Here is a 21,487-nt window from a genome sequence, read left to right as displayed (position 1 = left end):
CTCATTGTCATCTATGTATTTATTAAAGAAGCGCACGGCAGGACCCTTTTTCACCAGTCTCTGGAGCACACTTTAGAGGAACAGAGAAAAAACCAACCCCATTCTTTAATTTGATTAAACATTTATAGGATTTTCCTGCAGAAATAGAAAGAGTCTGCCTCTCATGAGAGGCGTGGAGACAGAAATTTGCAGATTTTTGTTTCTCCTTTTGTGAAATAGTAAGATGTGCATTTTGCATACTGTAATATATCAGCTTTTGTGTATTTATGTGTTACAGCAGATGGAATGAAATTGAATTAGGCTGTGGATGAACTGAATCATCTCTTTGTCTGTAAACTGCAGAGACAAGAAAATCCCATTAAATCCAGAGTCTGTTCCAGGATAACGCTGTGTTAGTACGAGGCAGACAAGTAAACAGAAAGTACACATATAGGCTGGAAGTAATCCTGCGACTTACAGCAAGTAACAAAACAACCCCCTACCTTCTCATACATACACTATTCATTTATAATGGTTACACATTTAATATAAATTACACAGCTACTGGCATGACACCAGTAACTAAAATTACATATTCTGATAGGAGTAGGGTACATCTATAGATACTCTGACTTGTGTAAACCTTAGTGGAGGCTTTGCTGAATTGAAGGTTTGCTATGAATGGATTTAACATATTTTCATTACATAAGCAGTATAAGAGGTTTTCTTTAAAAATGATTTGACAAGTCAATATAATATTTTAATGTGTTTGTTGTATGTCCTTCGTTTTTGCTTTGTAACTGTGTTTAGAACTTAATTAACACACATTTTGTCTAAAAGCTATGGCGATGCAATACATGGGAAATAACACTCAGATCTGCATTTCTAGGGTTGAATCTAGTTTGCCTCATGCTTGTGAAGCATCATGAATACACTACAACCAGATATCTGCTTATAGGCATGGTGCTGCCCTCAATGGCACGGCTCCCAGTGTGGGTTTTCCCCCTCCTCACATAGCCAGATGTTTCACAAGAATGCTGGCCACACAAGAATAACAGGGTTAACACTTCATGCATTCATGGGAAAATGTTATAGACTGTAAAAGACAACAAACCACAATTCATTTCATTAAAATAATGAAATGCTAAATTATTGCTCTATTAGTCCATGGCTTTCTGGTTTCCTGATCCAGTTCTTTAAAGCTTTACGAGTTTGTCGGGCACGTATAGTCGATATACTGTAGTCTCATTGTCCATATGAGGCACTCTGGAGTACTACCTGATATCATGTACTGTTTTATGTTTCTAAACTCACAGCCAGAGCAAGTAATAATGTATAAAATAGAATTTTAGGATGTAGCAAGGCAGACATTGACCCCTTTACGTAAAGAGCCAAAAGAAGAATATGACCATGTCTGGCATAAGACTCATTTAAAGCTAATAGAAAAGTAACTGTTTAAATTGGAATATTAGTTATAATAAAATACTTAGATTCCTCTGGTGGGCGTGGATCACCTCTGCCTGCATATACAGAGATTTCTTTGTCTGTGTATTTTTCTGAAGCATATGAACCCATATTTCATAGGATAAACAAGACTGACAGTTACCACAGAAAAGAGCTGTAACACATGCAATACTTTTCAGGGTATTGCTGCAGTCTCATTGACTTTGCTTACCAATCACAGGCATTTACTCCTGTAATATCGTAGCAGCTGCAGCTCCGAGCAAAGTGCAAAACAGAACGGCTATGCAGACGGAGATCTGTTTGTCACTACTTTTGGGGAGGGGGGGGGCTATCCTGCAAAATGCATGATCATCTTTTTTTGTATCCCATTTTTATTCTCATTTTCACCCGCGATAGAGGCCGATCTTTATCAAGCTCCCATTGCCTTGACTCCTGTCACTGTAAGTGGCTACACTCTCCCTCATCACTCAGGCCTGTTGACAGCAGAGTGGCAGCAGGACAACCCATTATGAAATGACCTTGGTGTAGTGTCAGCGGGGCCATTGTGCCACTGAAACGGTTACACCCCAAAGTGAGTAATTTTCTCTCCATGGGTCAGCATCTTTGCACACAGACTATAATAAAGGTAGGAGGTTGGGTTCTGCCACTTGGAATCGCTAAGGTGATGGAAGGGGAAGAAGGGCTGACCCTGCAAGCCATCCCTCTGTGAACAAACCCGAGTGAGCACAGCGGCATCAATGTAATTAAAGAGATGAGGGCTGATCTGATGAGGCAGACTGCAAAACTGAGGAATAGGTTAACAATAGCACAAAAGTGTATTGCTTTGCATTCCAGTACAGGGTCATTTAATTAGTCTATATGCAGTTTTTATTTGTGCTCTTACTAGACTGGATGTCATTAAATCCTCAAGAGTGCTATTTGTTTTGTAAAATCAGGACCATGTTTCCCTATCACCTGTTCAGTGCACAGCCCGTTTCTCGCACAACTTTAGTGAGGTGGTTTAATTTTAGAAGTGCCGTGGTGACAGTTCTTGTGCTTCTTTTTCTAGTACTAAGTTTTATTTGTCTTTCATCTCCATTGCTGTGTGCCTCTGGTCCTCCACTGCTAAAGATTGTGTATTCTACTCGAAGCTGGAGGACTTTGTGCGAGACACAAAAAGGAACGTGTTGCAGAAATAAGGCTCAATGCAGTACAAAAGACACTTCAAATGTTAAATATATATAGTAGTTTCTTGAGGAAAGTCTCATAGCTTCAAGGATATGTTTTGGGCAACTTTAACAGGAAAGTAAATGACTGGACATCTGCTGTGTTATCATCTACTGTTTGTGTGAATGCATTGGTTATTAAATTAGAGCAATCTCAAACAAAAAATAACAATGTGTAAAGTGCAGTCCTTAACCCAGCGATCTACCTAAATCCAATGTGGTGCTGCGATCGTGTGCAGCTCAATGGGGGTGATGCTGGAGCTGTGTCACATTTTACACTTCTGTACAGTTCATTGGAGCACATTTTTAAAAACACGGTGTGATGATGCTCAACATGCAGCAGTGCCGTGTTGTAAACACTTGTGGGCTATTGACAAATCTGTTGAGTGGCCTCGCCGAATTCAATGGCAAAAAACTATTTTGAAAAAGAAGAAAGTTCAAAAGACCAAGTTCCATTTTCCATTAAAGAAAAAAACACAGTGGTGGGAAGATTTGGTTTAGATTCAGGATACATTTAACTCAAGTTCACCTCACTGCACCTGAAAGACCTGGTCTTGAAAGACAGGCCACTTTGCCAGTGTCAGAGTATGTAAGGCATGAAAGAACAATCTGATCTCACTGCCTTGACTTCGGAACAAGAAGTGCAAAAGCTTATTTGTGTGCCATTTGAACACTTGTACTGTGGGGAAGTTGTTTTCCAGTGTCTTTATTGATTACATTTCATCGCCAGAACTGTAATAAATGTCCAAAAGACTAAGTGCAGATAACAGGTTAGAATGAAATCAATTTCCACAACTATAGGCCGTTACATAATTTAATACCTTTATTCATGCAAGATTCAGTGGTTGCTAAAAGGCAGATATGAATTATTTTTTGGGTTTGCCTGTTAAATTCTTCCCTTACATTCAGATACTGGTTCATGCACTCGTCTTGTGAGACATAAAGGTCACAGCAAAAGGCCCACATGGTGATTGATTTCCAAATTATGTGGATTCATTATTTTGGCAGCTCATAAAATACACCACCAGTAAGCATTTCTTCCACAGCTGATGAAGCAATTGTACTTTTATTGAGGTCTAAGTGCAGACAATACTGACAATACAGCTGTTGGAAACTGCTCCCTTAGTTTTATTTGCATGACAGAATGAAGTCGTATTGGGTTTTTTCCTTACATTCTCATAGCAGAAAATGTACACATAAAGAAAAACACAACTTGAAATAGGAATAGAGTTTTTGTTGGAAACAAATCAAAAGGCTGACAATATAATCCCTTTGTCGTGCATTTAAAAGTCCACACTGAAGATTTTGAACATACCTAATATTTTATTTGCTGCGGGCCGTGTCTGAGCTATGCGGAAAGAGCGCCAAGGATACAGATAAAAGAACAGTTTTTCTTTTTTTTTTTGGGTGATGTGTCTGAGCAACGCCTCGCTATCAAGGATTCATGCTGTGTCAGACAGAGTGGATGTCGGGGATGAGAGCCGGGAGACGAGAGCAGCTCTGCACAGAAATCATCCGGAGACACACTGGCGATGTAATTAGCACATGAATTATTTCTGTGCAATGACATGCCTCAGCACCTCTTGACTTTACTCTTGTCTGAGAAACGCACGACTCCATGTATACGACCCAAATTACACATCTGCCAAATGCCAGCCCTTTACAGTCAGACACTGCTCTCCCTGCTCCAGTAATCAAAAGTGGACTGTAACCTCTGCCGCTCACTCGCCGTGTGCACTTTAGATCTTTGCCAGCAACCTTGACAAGGTTACATCCGAAACTGAGCAGCTTGTTGAGATGCATATGGCGAAGATTTATTGCTGCTAACACATTTCAAATATGGCCCATTCAGACAGAACACTGCTATCAGATGTTACGATGCACCTGTTTCTGCACTTCATTGCCTTTGATCACAAATCACATTATCAGTCTGGTATTATAGATCTTTGCTGATAGGTTCATTACATTATCCTATAGGAGAAAATGACTTTGACACCGCTGCTCTTTAAATACAAATACATATCGAAAATATTAATCTTCATTTATCTCTGTATCTTTAAGCAAAGTAGAAACTATATATTAAAATCCAAACGCTCTTCTTTTGATTAGGATATTGATCCACCCCATCTCTCCAGGGCTTACATTATTATCTTCTCTATTTACTGTGCAGAAATGGATTGGGCTTTGCAGATTAGTATTCAGACCAATGCACCCTCTCGTCGCTGTAATGCTGCTGTGATTTTGTAATGGACTGGGAGAAAATGAGAGCTTTGCAGCTGAAAGTGTGCTCTTTAGTGTGTGTGTTTATTCAGGGTGTGATTTGCCTGGGTGCCTGGGTATTTACATTCATATTTCCCTGTCTGTGTGAGTTTCATTTTTCTTGTTTTCCTCTTACTAAGGTGCCCTGCTAAATTGGGTTGCCCCTTTGTTAGGTCTCACCAGTTGTAAAGTCTAAATACTAGAGAGAGGCTCGGATACTTTTACCTATACCGATTCCTCACTCTGTGCTTTGGATAAAAAGAGGCTTCGATATATCTTGAAGAGATTGACTACCTTGTTCTATGTCAGCACCATTAAGTGCAGGATGCCGCTTTTGGGGGGAGTTATTTGTTAAATCCACTCCATAGAAATGTTCTTGTTGTTGAGAGAGTGCACCAAAAGATCTAGTTTAATGGCCCAGCTGCCAACTATAAATGTCTCCCAGTTTTTATCTCAGACATATATTTGAGCTCAAGTATCTCCTGCAGTTTTGAACAAGAAGCCTTCTCCACTTTTCTCCCTGCTCATCAATACTGAATCTAAAGCCGAGACACTTGCATGTGTCACCTTTTGTTCTATTTTTGTGCAAAAATCAGTGGTGGGGAGTCTGTGATTCATGAGGACACAGCTCCATCTACATATTCATGTCTTCAGAGCATCACTGGGGAAAAAAAATGAGGTGTAGTTGCCGAGTGGTCAGTTTGAATAAAATGAATATTTGTCTTTGACATGCGGATAAATGGGTCGTGTAAATCTACACGTAACATCTTCCTTTGTAAGTTGTAAATTTCACTCCACGTATCAGTCAAGGGTGTTAGGTGTGCTCGTCTATTGTCTGCATTACATCCGTTGTGTATATGTTGTGTTTGTTTTCGCGCGCACACGTATACAGGTGTTTTGTGTTTGAGGCCATTCGCCACAGCTGTGCATGTGGTTGTTGTTTTCTCCCCTGACGGCTGATTCCAGGGAAAAGTTTCCTATGCGCCTGACTGAGACATTACCAATTAGAGTGAGCAGACACGGACGGTGTGTGATATTGCCGGCGCGCGCTTAAATTACAGCTTGTCTCTTTGTGTTTGATAAAATGTGTTAGATTTCATTAGCTGGTTTCCTTAACAACCAGCGACTGTCGAATTTCTCTTTCTTTTCATGTTATAAAGTTTTAGTTTTTTCGGTTTATTTGGCTCCACTTCAAGTCATATTCCCTTTCAAATGCTAAATGCGCCACAGTATCATACTTTAATGGAGGGGGATGCTGATAAAGATAGTGGCTATAAATAACAGGATGTTGCTTTGACCTTCACTCCAGCTTCACGCCAGCAGTTGCTGTAAACACAGATCCCTTCTCTGTAATGAACAGTCTGCCCAGATAATATTTAGTTTTGACTTTGCTCCACCCTGTGATGAATTTTCAGTCGCAGTTCATCTTTATGAATATACATTTGCATAATTCAAAAAAAGAGACTAAGAGAGTACAGAGAAGGTGTCTGCTATGAAACAAGTAGAACATGGATCCTATTTTGTTATAATGCTATGATACTAATGTAACTTAATATGAGTCTTTATTTCACATATGACATTTATTGGGCTATTTTGACATATGTCCCCCAGTATATCACCAGTATGATGTCAAGAGTCATAAAAACACCATTATCCTTGTCACGATCATGATCTTTGTCATGGCTGTGATTGTAATGATGTCTGTTAATATACAATGTGCGTCCTCTGTAGTGTTCTACATATTAATGCGTGTACAACATGGACCAGTGAGCAATGAAGAGAAGGTTTAATGAGGCCCCTTTATACGCCGCTTTCCTTTTTGAATGGGTTTGTTGACAAAGTAATGCTATGCTGTCTTCCTGTTATTAAACAGGGTGCTGTATGTGATGCTTGCTGTTGGCAGCGGTGGCATCCATGTATATATAATTTGATGTGAAATAATTGAATGTGACTGTGTAAAAGCCGTGGAATATAAAGCTAATTAACAGGACCAAACACCCTGTGGCGCAAAATAACAGCATTAACAACCTTTGCATTTATGACAGTGGATTCAGGGTCAAACACAGTATCAGTTGTATTGGCCAACATTTAAAAAAAAAAAAAAGGAATCTGAATAAACAAAAACACAACCCCCCCCCTCAAAATTAACAGCAAAATAGCAAACAAACATCACTGTCCTTAAAATATATATATACATATGTATATATATATATATATATATATATATATATATATACACGTACTGTATATATCAATGAAATATTTACTGTTTTCAGTACAGAGCTCTGTAAACAACAACAAAACATTTTAACACCCATCCTCTAGGAGGAGTCTGTTCTCACGTTTACCCTTGTGCTACCTATACTCGAGGAGAAGCAAGAATTCTGTCAGCAGTTGACATAAAGTGTTTGGAGCGTGTTGCCACTAGGGCTGAAACAATTACTCGAATAATCGATTACTAAATGAATCGTCAACTATTTAGAAAATCGATTTATCGTTTTTTCAAGATTTCTGATCGTTTTAGCTCCTTAAATGTGAATATTTTCTGGTTTCTTTGCTCCATATAACATATAAATCATTAAAACTAAATAATTTTCCTTTGGGGACAAAAACAAGACATTTGAGAACGTCATCATTTCCAGGTTTGACAAACATTGATCAGTATTTTTCTACATCTCCTGACATTTTATGGACCGAACGATTACTCGATTATGAGTGTAATCGTTAGCTGCAGCTCTAGTTGCCACCACTGCAGTTTGTTTAGAAATAGTTCATCTTCTCCTTCTGTTTTTATATGCCATGGCTTTTTGTATTTGTGTCATATACAAAATGGTTGCATCAAATGCGGCTTCATCCAGATACAGAAGAGATTTGATGTAAAACGGAAGGAAAAAATGCTCCTAGAAATCCAGAAGAATGCCAATATGCACCACTTTATTCCCATGGTTAACTGTTGACATCTTAAAAATCAAATGCAAAATAGAATTAAAAGCTAATTCAAATGTAAATTGAAATCTTATGGTCTGTTAGTCAGACAAAATGTGGTATAATGGGCACTGAATCTCAGAGATTCAACAATTAGTCAATAAATCAAAATAATTTAAGTTAACTGAGCTATTAATAGAATAAGTTAAAGAGATGTGTTTAGAAATACATTTAGATAAAAATAATTGTCTTCATGATGGCAGTACTGTACACTTGATTGTGAAATATCATAAAAAAGTGATTGAGTTAAGACGAGCACTTAACCTGTGTGTGTTTACAAATCTGTTCACAATTAGACGCACAACTCGAAAGACCGAGCAGTTTGCTAAATACGAACCGCACGCTTTAATACAGTGAGTGTCTAATTGATGCTTGGATGGCAACGCCAATTATGAATGCGCTCACTGTGGATGATGTGACTTTGCAGACTTGACACTATGGAAGGAGACTCTCTTTGAGCACAGCAAGGAATCCGTCACACCGCGAATCTAAATGACACTGTACGTTGAGCCGGCACAGTGTGGTTTCTGAGAGAACTCCGCTCACACATCCACTCATGCTGTCACCTTCTGCTGAATGCCTGGATATGTTAAAATTAGCTTAATTAGGCTCTCTCTCTCTCTCTCTCTCACTCTCACTCTCACTCTCACTCTCACTCTCACTCTAGCCATGGCCGTTCTGTAATTACAATGAGCCACAAAAAAAAGTGTCTCACAGATTTAATTGTTATTGCAGATATAAAAACAAACAGTGAGCATTTATATGAAATTCAGCGCTCGTTTAATTGGGGCAGGTCTACCTTAGCAGAAGTCTTTGGAACGGCGTGATAATCATGTCTTAAAACGCGTTCTCAGAGATACAGCACTAAACAAACTCTGTCCTAATGTAAGAGGCCTAGGCCACTTTGTGATGTTAACTTCGTATTACTTTAATAGGCTGCAGGCACTAACTTCTGCATCATTTTTAATAGGTTTCCTATCAAACAAGAAAACCGAGTTAAATCCACTGTCAGTCACCATCGAGTCTTACAACAAACCATTAAAACAACTTTGGTCCTCAGACTGAATCTATTTTAGTATCCAGTTTTATTTACAGCACAGCTAGTCCTTTAAAATCCACAGGCGGTACTTTGGAAGTGCATGTTCCTTCTTTTCCCTCATCTGTGAGCGTCTTCTAAACCTTGTGGCAAAACCACATTCTCTTTTTACTTCGGCTTGTTACTGAGTGTTGAAGGAAGGTATTTCATGGTGGTGCGGGGTGTGTGTCTCTGTGTGGGATATCTCTGACAGGGAAACCGTGATGTAGACAGTCGTGGTGCTCCAGTCAGTTCATGCTGGGGACTGCCATGAACACGACAACACCAATGGAGAGGGGGAAACGCAAGAACCCCCAATTCTAGCTTTGTTTTTAATGACCGTAAAAGATTTAATGTACATTATACAGTGTTTATGTATGAAGTAAATAGTATAACGAAACAATAGTATATGTGAAATAAGGTTGTTTCACTGTCCACATCTATTATTGAACACATTTCTTACTTACATCTTCAGGTCAAAAGAGTTACAGATTAGAATAGTGGCAATTAAAATCAAAGCTTGTCCTGTCACTCATTTAATGGGTAATCTTTCTTCTTTCCCTGCCAAGTCAGTTTCAGACTGTTTTGTTATGATTTGGTGTTGACAGCAGTGTGCTCCCCTGGGTGCAGGCTAATTTAAAAAGCAGCCATATAGAGTAACAGATGCCAGATTAGTGTCAGAGGAAAGTGACTGATGAGGAAGCCTCCCTGTCGCTCGGTCACATGCTGGCATTGTTGTACATACGACACTCTCCCGCTTGTAACCCCTCGGTGCTTCATAATAAATAAGTGATTTGGTTCTACACACTAGGCTGCTATTAATGGAGAGTTAAATTATACGATGGAGACATTTCTGCTTCTTTTTCTTTTGCAGTAGAGTATACTGAACTTTTTCACGGTATCTGCATGCAGCAGCATACCTCTTTGACTCTGTGACACTAATTTGATTTGAGCGGCGAATAATTGTATTACTTCCATCAATGTGGGCAGTTTGTTCTGCACCACAGCCACAAATGTAATGTGGCAATAGAGAATGAGGCTCCTGAATGGCAGCGACAATTACATGCTATTGATTAACAATTATTTATATTGTACCGGCACTGGCCTAAATTTGAGGAGAGAAAATCTGACTGTCTTTCGGTTGTGCTTATTATATCCCATGAATGTGAGGAAAAAAAAAAGAAAAGAAGAAGAAACCATGTTATATTTAAAATATGTGCTCAATCATTCTGTGGAGAATTTATGAGGTCAGGCACTGATGTTGGACGAGAAGGCTTGGCTCACAGTCTCTATTCCAGTTCATCCCAAAGGTGCTTGATGGGGTTGAGGTCAGGGCTCTGTGAGGGCCAGTCACGTTCTTCCACACCAAACTTGTCAAATCATGTCTTTATAGTCCTTGCTTTGTGCACTGAGGCGCAGTCATGTTGGATTAGAAAAGGACCTTCGTCAAACTGTTGCCACAAATAGCATTGTCCAAAATGCCTTAGTATGCTGAAGATCGTCCTCCATTGGAGATAAGGGGACGAGCCCAAAGCCTGATTGAAATGCCTGAATTCTATACTTAACAGGTGTGGCCAAATAGTGTATATATATATATTAATTTGACTTGCTCCTCACAAAGCCCATGTGTGCTTGATTTAGTAATCACTATTTGACATGTTCCATTAAAATAAGACATGTGCTTAATCTACACGGCATGATGCCTCACGGCACAGCTGACTGTATGTGTAATGCCTATGTCTGTTTTCTGGTCGGGGGGGGAGGGGGGCACTTCCAGGGACTGTCATATGTGATTTGAGAGCAACAAAATGACATTATATGTGGCATATAAGCCAGAGCCTTATATAGCTTAAGCAGGATTTCATGCAATTATTTGATATATTATTTTATACTTGCTCACTTTTCAGCCCTAAGCTGCTGTCAGATCCAATGTTAAGTAAGTGGCACGGATGCTTTTCTCTGTGAATATGACCAGTGAATGCTGAACTTAACTTGTTCAGAGGAGGATGCAAATGTTCTAACCCTTATTTTATCTATTTCTACTTGTTACAGGCCACTGTATGCTGGTGACTAGGCATTTGTGATACATTTACTGTATAGTGTAAGAATGGTTATTGAATCCATTTGCCTCGTAGTGACAATTGCTGCTTGATATAGATCAAGGCTCAGAAAAAAGAATGTGTGAGAAAAATGATCCAGTGCTCTAGAAGATCCAAACGTTATATGTCCATTGTCCTTATTAAAACAGTCCTCCCATGCACATCCCTGTTTAAAATGGAAGAAGCATAACCTTTTATTAACTGCTTTTTATTTTCAAATCCAACACTAAATGCAGACTGACATTCAAATTGCCCCGCTTCACTTAGACCTGGATACAGTTACGCGCACATCAGAGTGAAACAGACTGCCAGGGAATGAATTAATGAATTGATGTAGGCCACTGGTCCTAAAACTGCCTCTGGGCAGAGCCCCAAGTGTTGTAAATTCCCAACAACGCCCCTGCTGTTCACACACAATTCTTTGTCCATTGGTTAGGGGAATTAACTGTGAAGTGCAGGCATTGGGATGTGTGGAGAGAAAGATGAGAATGACCCTGGAGTATTAGCTCAATTTGTTATGTGGCCACTGAGCTCATGGAGCAGGGATGGTTGGGTTTTGTGAAGAGGGGAGAGGTCTCTTATTTTCACTGATAGAGGGCTCAGACATTGAGGGAAAGACCAAAGCGTGGTGAAATCCAGTCAACTTCAATTACAGAGCCCTGTAGTTTTCCCAGAGGTGCACTATAGTGCCTTTAAGGGGGAATCAATAAGGTGACAAATTGTTGTGGACAGCAGCCCCTTTTTACTTGTAGCATTGTTGTGTCCATGCCTGGATGCGATACTCAAAGTGGGTTTATGTGTGTGACCGTGTGCGTTTGGCAAGCATATATATATATATATATGTATATTAATGTGCTGCTCTTCCCATTTGTGATAATGAAATGCTCCGGTCCATTTGTGTTTTCATGCTTTATTTTCTGCTAGTGGCTTTAATGGCTCGTTATCTGTCTAAACGTCCTTTTAAATGCTTTCTATAATGCTTTGTTTTAAACATCACAATGGTGGTGAGGGTTTTTTTTTTGTTTGTTTTTTTGTCAAGGTTATTTGTGCTTCTTCAAGTCCTTTGTCATATCTACTGGTGTCTGATGGCTGAAGAGGGCAAGACGTGCCCGAGTACAGCCACAAACATGTTGAATGAATTGGTTTTTTTTTTATGGAGTCCATATGAAGCTGCTTTCTGCTTGAACAAGTGCTGCTGAAAGGGATAAATGCTGGTGGTCAATGTTTATGAGAGAAACAGATAAGTGGGAATTTATTGATAAACCTTTACACCTCCACAATTCGATTTGTAGAAGTTAAGGGATATTGATGTTCTTTGATGTGAGAAATCCAAATTTCGGCGCACGTCACCTCTACATCACAGAGTCACTAACTAGCTGGGTTTAATACTTGGGAATAAATCCTCTACAGAGGTTATTTAAGTCTGTCTGTTCTCATTACTTGTGGTTTTCCAAAGAAGGCCAATGCTAGTATATACCACATCGGTCTTAGAAGTAATGAAACTAATAGCTGACTCCTGTGGTTCATTTTATCAGTATGAAGGTGAAATAGATCTCAGTCAGTGTTTGTGTAGCCTGTGGTCTGTGTTAGCTGAGAGGCTTTGTTACTTATTGCTCAGTGGTCAGTTTTATACCGGCTGTGTGCATTTTGTATTTGTAGCTGAGCAATATCCTACCCTACAAATGTCTTAAAAGTTGATGTGTATAGAAGGTAAACCCGAAAGCAGCGCTGCTGTCTACTCACCTGTGTTCGCTGGCTCAGGTAGGTACAGGATGGTCACTATGGAGACCATATTTCCACTGTCTGAAAGTGGCCTCAGACTTTTTGACCCCAGCATATCTTGTACCTCCCATAATTTACATGGGATCTCTCTCTTGTTTCTGTTTTCATTATTAATTCCTACACTTTGATAGCCTATTTGTATTTTCCTTCTCACAGCTCTCCAACAGACACCAAAAAGGCCTCAGCTATATAAAGCAGCATTTTTTTTTCCCTTTCTGTGTCTCCGCAGGAAAAGAAGAGTACGTCGCAACCTTCAAAGGATCCGAGTTCTTCTGCTACGACTTGTCCTTGAACCCAATACAAAGCAGCAGTGATGAAATCACATTGTCATTCAAAACCCTACAGAGGAACGGACTGATGCTGCACACGGGCAAATCAGCTGATTACGTCAACCTGGCGCTGAAAAATGGGGCTGTATCACTCGTCATTAATTTGGGGTCTGGAGCCTTTGAAGCTCTTGTGGAGCCAGTCAATGGGAAATTTAATGACAATGATTGGCATGATGTCAAAGTAACAAGGAATCTACGTCAGGTAACAGTACAGAGGATGATACTGAGACTCAATAAACCAATCGGAGCGAATCCACTTTAAATCATTGCCATCATACAATATATTATTTTCCTTTTCCAGACATTGTAATTGGATTGCCAAATCGGATCATCGTGGTTTTGGTGGAGATAAAACGCAATCGCAAATGAACAGGGACATCTAGACATGAATCAAGAACTCTATTAAGTTACAGATTGTGCTTTTAAGACAGCATTTAGCCTCATTTGGACGGTTTACAGCAGAGGCAGAGTATAACATTTATATGTTATAGTTAACGTGTTTTTATACAATGTAGGCACACAAAAGGATCTCAAATTTCCCGTTTTTTACTTGGGTTTAAATGTTAGTGCAGTGTGCGTTGGTTTAGTTTTCTTATTTCTGACCACAGGTAAATATAGTTGTGCTGCACATGTAGCGATATTAGAAGAGTTTATAATATGTCTTATAAGTCTAGCATTGTTATATACTATAGTTGTACAGATACAGTTTGTAAAGCTCCACAAGCAACACCAACATATCTATATGCTCTAATGAGTGCTCTCCACTGCCTTGAGGACACACTTCTACATGAATAACTCTTGAGAGAATATGTCGTGACAGTCTGACCAGGTCAGACAGCATGAGGCTTCTTACAAGTTAGACTCACCATTCCATTTAGCAGCTTGTGCCACTTTCATTACTCAGCACCAGAGGATGGTCCCTTCCAGCCACCCTAATGATTTCGCCATCCGCCCCTGGCAATACCGCTCTTAAGTGGGAGACGAGACATGGTATCAACAGCATTGGTTTATGTCTGACTCAGCCAGAGCGGAGGAATCAGAAGGGAAGGTGTAAAGCAGAGCCTTTGGCCATGTCCAAACACGTCCACCTGAAACAACAGTTTGTCCTGGCTGTAAATAAAGCAGTGTAAAACAAAGCAGTGTTACATTTCAAACAGATTAACTACTACGCATTTACACAAAGCAAAAATATTCGCAATGGGTCATAGTGTAGCTGCCTCTCAGCAAATGGCTGAGAACCCCTGGACATTACACCAGTTCCCATCAACTGTCAGTGATAACCAAACCTGTCTTTTGTTGGGAGTTTTACATTCCTATTGGCTAAAGTTTGTCACCACAGTAATACAACCATTTTTACTATTTCCATGAACACTAAGTGCACATTTTAGGACTTATTGGTGGTTAGTTCGTCTTTTACATTAGGACATAGGGTTTCCTCTGCTCTTCCTCTCTCTTCCTCCATTTTGATGTCAATGATTTGGTCCTATAGGATATAAAGAATAATAAAAACTAAACAAAGCAAAATCATGTGCATGGTGGCCGTTGTTTTACAGAACAGATGAAGAGAGCTGGGATCAAAGCATTGTCAGGGATAGGCTTAAGTTTAGCAAGTGCAGGCTTTGATGATGAGAGGATGTCACGATGCATATAAATGATCAGCTTTATATAAGAAGGTTTTGCCCTGCATGTGCATAGATTACATTAGAGTGAACTTATCTGAAGGTATCAAACTAAATGTAAGCTGTTTAAAATGGACAAATACATTGTTAAAATGACATCTCTAGATTTGTTCCTGCTCATTTGGTGGGAAATGTTTTTTCTCCACTTCACCACCAAAGCTGCTTCTTTTGCATAATCAGCAAATTGATTATTGGCAAAACCTGAGGACCAAGCCAGGCTGAACATTCACTGCATTCAAATTGTGAAAGATATCCATAGATATTGAATGCATGCACTGTGGGGGAATCAAAATTACCATCCTCCTCATTTTGTGTCAGGGTCTCCTTTGCTTTCTTTCATTGCAGTAAAGTGATCCTAAAGTTCATCAATAAGACCAAACGGAGGTACAGTATTGTATGAACACCGGGAAGTCTGATACACTGGATTGGTCTCAACCCTAAAACCAAGAACAAAGGAACGCAAATATCGATACCAGTAAAATAAATAAATAAATAAAGCTTTAAAATGGTCTGAAACGTAGGACTGTTATAAAAGGGTCAACTGATGTGCTTTAGGCATTCTTTCTTACGAACCATTTGATGTCTGTCAATCATAAACTTTTGTCAGGACTAAGGTTAGGGGTTTGTCTGCTGTTCACGTTCATAACATGGTGCAAAAACACCATGTGGAGCTTAGGGTGTCGCTGGTTGAGCTCTGATACTTCTTTTGGAGCGTTCTTGTTATTTCCTTGGTCTGCTTTCTTTCTTGTTAAACTTATTTTGCCCTTTTTACCTCTATGTTACTAACATGCTTTGGAAACTAACTAACATCATTCATGGAATGTACCATTCTACTAACCAGTATGGTTTTTGCCGTTTAACAATGTACTAACAGTATTGACCATCATATATTATTTGAGTAACAATCGTTATTCTGTTCACAGTTTTTAATTTCCTTTCTCCCCCCTTTTCCACAAAGCACTCAGGCATTGGACACGCTATGGTAAACAAACTACATTGTTCGGTAGATATCATTCTAATTGTTTCTTAGTTTGGGTTTGCCGTGTGTTTCTTTTCTTTCTTTTTTTACTGTAGACGTCATTTACAAAAAAAGGGAAATTGCGGTTGGTACTCTTCTGCTTACTTTTCAAGTCCTTTTTTAATTTCTCGGTTCATTCATTGGTTTCACCCTCTTTATTTCAACTTGTTTCCTGTCCAATTCTGTTTGATCCACCTTTTTAGGAGCATCATTTCGAGCCTTTTGCATCAAGCTGTGGTTAATAATGAGGACCCTCTTCTGTCCGGCTGGCCTGATGCTCTTTGGCTCAGCCAGTTGTATCCCCAATCACTTTGCATGGCACACACTTTGACTACGCACTCACGCCGCCCATTTTGTCGACAGTACTGTGACAGTTGATCAGTGTTTGTCTTTGTTGCTTCTCATGCTTTTTTTTGTGTGATTTGCATGCATCTGACAATGTGATGTCAAAATAGTGAATCTGTGTCCCAATCTGGAATTTGGGACTTTTTTTCTTTTTGTGTGCCTGTGAACAAAAAGAAAATACAAATGCATGCGTGGTATTTTTCATTTAAATACCCTTTGTCATTGTCCTTTACTGAACAATGACTGCTTTTCATGGCATGCGCTCCCTCTCTAACCTAGTGGCATGTTCTGGTTTCTTTTGTAGAACTGCTGGACGTACTAATATGGAAAAAAAAAAATGTTAAACTAACCTGAATAACATTCTACTAACACCATTTTTGTGTCTGCTAAAGTATTTTTAAGTTGCAGTATAGGAAATACTAACACTGTAGTATGGGCACTTGACTAACTCTAAATAGAACAGCATTTCCGACTAATCAAACTGGACAAAATAACATTTACAAACAAGAAAAAAGACAATGAAAACAGACATGAAAATGGGTTTGAAAATGATTGAGAAGTCTGACGCAGACAACAAAAAGGAAAAGGCAATAATATTGTGGTGCATAGGCTACTCGAGTATAGCATGTCCTTTCCCTGTGCTTTGTTGTCTAGGTAACAATATCCGTGGATGGGATTCTGACCACCACAGGATATACGCAAGAAGACTACACCATGCTAGGCTCTGATGACTTTTTCTATGTTGGAGGGAGTCCTAGTACAGCTGACCTGCCTGGATCTCCAGTTAGCAACAACTTCATGGGCTGCCTCAAAGAGGTAAACAACGCTTCTGCGTGCACTCTGAGGCTGGTGGGTGTGCAGGATACGGCTGATGCGGCTTCACCTCGAGACATCTAAAGAGGCCCTCCTGCCCACGCGCTGACCCTGTCTCACTCTTTACACTTTGCTCGAGTTTGTTTCACCTCCTTCGCCTCGTATGGAACTTTATTTGCGACTGCCCCCTCAGTTCACCGACCATGTTACAAACGCATGCACACACGGATGTGCAAGCTGTAATATGTCGCCACACTTGCTGAGATTTGTGTCGGAGCGGATTTTTATCAGCGGCTTTTTTACAGCTCTGTTAAGCACACTGAGTCATGAATAATGAGCCAATTGACACACTTCACATTTTACTGTTCCTCTAGTGGTGTGTATGATTGTTACCTATCTAATAGCCAGCATTATTACTATAATGTTTGATCCTTCTCTGTAGTAGTATGTAATATAGTAGAAAACCGCACACAAGATGCAGAAAGGTATACGTGACTGTTTTAACATGCTGTCTGTGCCGTCACAAGATATATTGATTTTTTGCTCACTTTGTATTTTAGGTGTTCGTGGTGTAATGGGTCCTTTGGATCATGACTTGCAGTATGTCATTTGTCACTCAGACCTTTACTCATGTGCTGTAGGACTAGAGGATTATATACTGTGTATAGCCTGCTTTTCATCCCTAGAGAGGAGGCGGAGGAAGGGGTAATTTCTCCAACAGCCGATTCATATGTTATACCTTTCACTTTGACGCGGTATGGTCATTTTTTTTCACATGGTTCAAAGCATTCACCTCAGGAACCACCGGAGATACAGAAAGATCCATTATTTTTTTCAATTTCTTAAATCGGTTTACTGCTTTCCCCCGTTGCTCTCCATTTTCGTTTCCTTCTCGTGGCTCCTCTCGCCTGTTTTGTGTTCTACATTTTGTCTCTTACCTCAAGCACAGGCTTTTCGTCCTCAGTGAACCTCTGCACGATGTCTGAGACAGCTCTGCTTAATGAGCAGGCAGGGTGTGGACCACATGTCCACATGCCATGTACAGCTCATTAGAGGTCTGGTTATAAAGGAGTCTGTCTGAGTTAACTAAGTGTCTCTGAGGTGCTGCAGGAATGAGACTGGAGGACCCTGTGGATAGACGTCCACCCTACTGAGCTGCCTTTGCTGCTCTAGATCCTAAAACGTATTGAATTGCTCCAAAAAAAAAAAATATTATGCAAAGCTCTTAATGTTTTGCAGGCAATGGTGAAAGACATAATTTGTTTTATTTTCTCATGGATTATTTAATGTGGTGCAGTGATATTAATGCAAAACCATAAAAAAAAGCCACACTCATATAAAATATCTGTTATTATCTTTGCGGCTTTTAATTTATTTCTGGCATTTTGAGTGCATCAACAAACGCACTGCTTCGCATAATCCTGTCTGTCGAATTGAATTGTTGACTTGTCTCAGGTCAGCTTATGCGTATGCGACGGTAACATAGCAGCAGTGCTTTTAACAGCATGTACCACGGGTTCGGATTGACGATGTCTTCCCAAGCGGCTTGTTGCAGTCTGTGTGCAGATTCCAGTCTGACTTGCCACGCCCGTCTGTTGGTTCTGATGACAAACCAAACGCTGGTGCAGTAATAGCTCAGCTGTCACAGTCCTGCTTGATGACAAATTAGTGCAGCATTACTAGTGCAGCGCCAGTCGTGGCTCAGGCTGACTCCTTTGACTCTAAAAGGTGCCCTTTGTCTTAACTATAAAGAATTGATTTGTGTTTAGTGGCTTTATCTCTCGCACCTTTAATCCAGCAGATCGAGCTATCACCATTTAGTCACTTAAAGATTCTCTGTAGCCTCACAAGGTTCTTGTCAAATTTAATGTTCATCTATGTCTGTGTCGGATTAGAGAACATATACATTTTTGTTTAAGGCAAAAATAATGATTAGAACAAAAGACACAATCAGTCACAAAGCATTCACAGAACATAAGGCCCTAGGTTACCTGGTTCTGACACACAACTCTGAGCTCCATTTACCTGAACAGTTAGACGCAGTAGATCTGACTCGGTGATAAACATAATATGCCATGCAAACGCAATCCCACCGGAGGTGTTCCCCTTTTTTCAGGTGAACGCTCAGCATCACAGCGACTACAGAACATGACCGCAGTTTGCCACATCTGTAACTCATTTGATGGTGAAAGCGATACAGATTTTCCGTGGCATTCCTTTTATATTGTGCAAATACATATACGGTAAATGTATGCAATAACCATCTTATCGACCAATTTATTAGTGGTAGAGTAATGTCTTGTGTCTCCTCGCTTCTGCTTGGTAACTATTGGCACCTTTGAGATCTTCAAATTATTTGCGTTTTTTAGCGACTTCATCTGCAAATTATATTAAAAAAGACCTCTAATATGTGTGTAGCAGTGGCAGGGTAATTTAAAATGTCATGACTATATGATGATTTTCTGGAGGAAAAAAAAAATGCTGACACTCCACCAAAATGTTAATTACTTTCTCATATGGAAATTGGATGTAATGAGAAAAAGGGACCTTTGTCATCACAGCTGCACTTATACAAGATACTTCTTCACTGCAGAGATTGGATGATGATGAGGGTATGGCTGTCTCTAATTTTCTGTAAGATTGCAGCCTGTACTGTGTAGCAGTCATGCTGATCCTCCCCGCCAGCTACACACACATACTATAGAGCCACAGAGCTCAACGGCACTTGGCATCCCAAAGGTCAGAGCACTCACATACTTCAGTTTAGACTGTAGACCATGTCTGGTTTACAGTGTCTTGGATCATGAACTGCATGAATATCAGAGTTTCCACTGATTTTTCTTTTTTTTTTAATAATTTTCAAGTAATATGAATATGAATATTCTTTTTTCATCGCCACCGTCATCACATTTTCCGTTCGTTTAGGGCCTTGCCATGCACAAAAACTTAGTGTATACTTCAGAACCTGCTAAATGTGCTTTGTTTTAGGGCAATCCGATGAAATTGACATGAATTATAGTTCAAAAAAAATACTACCCACTAGCCACACAGCAAGCTTCCACCCAGACAGCCACCACCATCATCTGCCACTGTCCTGTATGCGTTCAGTGCTGCTTGCAGTCCTAGTTTTTAATATGCATTTAATCTGCGTCGGTCTTAATCTGCAGTCAAGACAGCAGTTTACCTCACGTACCTTCCTTTGAGATGCTACCTGATGGAATAGTCCTATAGTCACTATTGTTCAAATTCAGACTGTGTTCTTCTTCTTTATTCGGCTTCTCGCTTGAGGGGCGGCCACGGCCAATTCAGACTGTCTCTGGCTTGAGAAAAAGCTGTATCACCCAGCAAATACTGAAAGTACAGAATCTTTTGTGAAGAGACGGAAGTTTGGAAAAACATTCTTTATGACAAATAAGATTCAAAGTCTGCTCAGTACTGCGCTCCAGCATTACTCCGTGTCTAGCTATACAATGAATGAAATAAAATTTGGTGCCACTTCCTGGATGCTGTACAAACCCTGCCTTCCCTGAGGGGGTGTCCTGCCACATAAGAATACTATATATAAGTTTTCCTATATAGTTTAGACTCTGGAAAAAGAAGTAGTTGGCTGTTTGTAGGTGAGATTCCACTGGGAATATGACATTATTTACTTCATCTTTTTTCTCTTCCAGGTTGTGTACAAAAATAATGACGTGAGACTTGAGTTGTCGAGGCTAGCGAGGCAGGGCGATCCCAAGATGAAGGTCCATGGCACAGTGGCCTTTAAGTGTGAGAATGTGGCCACTCTGGACCCCATCACATTCGAGACTCCAGAGTCCTTTATAATCCTCAACAAGTGGAATGCGAAGAAGACAGGCTCCATCTCCTTTGACTTCCGCACCACAGAGCCCAATGGCCTTCTCCTCTTCAGCCATGGCAAGCCCAAGCAGCAGCCCAAGGACTCCAAGAGTCCCCATACTCTCAAGGTGGACTTCTTTGCCATCGAGATGCTGGATGGACATCTGTACCTGCTGCTCGACATGGGCTCAGGAACCACGAAAACCAAGGCGGTCAATAAAAAAGTGAATGATGGCGAGTGGTATCATGTGGACTTCCAGCGAGATGGCAGATCAGGTACTTGTCAACACCCTTGTCATGTACAATCTTTAGATTATGAAGATGTAAGGACTCTGGTGGTCCTGAGAGAAAATTTGCTAAGTAAACACAAGTAAATAGACAAAAGTAAGACAGAACTCATCACCAATTTGACAGCAAAACTGTATGTATGTCTTTATTTCCATGGGGACAATGTGTTCATAAATATGTGCAGGTTTGTTGAAATCTATGTATCGTAGAATATATATATGTATAGATATATACATATATACCTGTATATGTATGTATGTGTGTATATATACATATATATATATATATATATATATATATATACATATATATACATATGTATGTATAGAA

At 39.9% G+C, this 21,487-nt stretch overlaps 1 protein-coding gene across 32 annotated transcripts in view; it reads left to right on the top strand.

The window, feature by feature from the left end:
* Nucleotides 1-21,487, top strand: part of LOC131473667 (neurexin-1a) — a 218,391-nt gene that overhangs the window by 60,123 nt on the left and 136,781 nt on the right. For 23 of the 32 annotated variants that reach the window (XM_058651098.1, XM_058651097.1, XM_058651081.1 and 20 more), the window contains 4 exons: nucleotides 13,078-13,379; nucleotides 15,815-15,838; nucleotides 16,874-17,035; nucleotides 20,704-21,145. In XM_058651098.1, coding sequence (XP_058507081.1) covers nucleotides 13,078-13,379; nucleotides 15,815-15,838; nucleotides 16,874-17,035; nucleotides 20,704-21,145 — 930 coding nt within the window. Of the gene's footprint in view, nucleotides 1-13,077; nucleotides 13,380-15,814; nucleotides 15,839-15,872; nucleotides 15,960-16,873; nucleotides 17,036-20,703; nucleotides 21,146-21,487 lie in introns of those variants that run through there. The other 9 variants (XM_058651089.1, XM_058651087.1, XM_058651068.1 and 6 more) reach the window with 2 other exon arrangements.

The sequence above is a fragment of the Solea solea genome, chromosome 15 (genome assembly GCF_958295425.1).
Source record: "Solea solea chromosome 15, fSolSol10.1, whole genome shotgun sequence".
In the NCBI taxonomy this organism is placed as follows: domain Eukaryota; kingdom Metazoa; phylum Chordata; class Actinopteri; order Pleuronectiformes; family Soleidae; genus Solea; species Solea solea.
The sequence above is the reverse complement of the archived record's forward strand: the minus strand, read 5'-3'. Positions and strand labels throughout refer to the sequence as shown.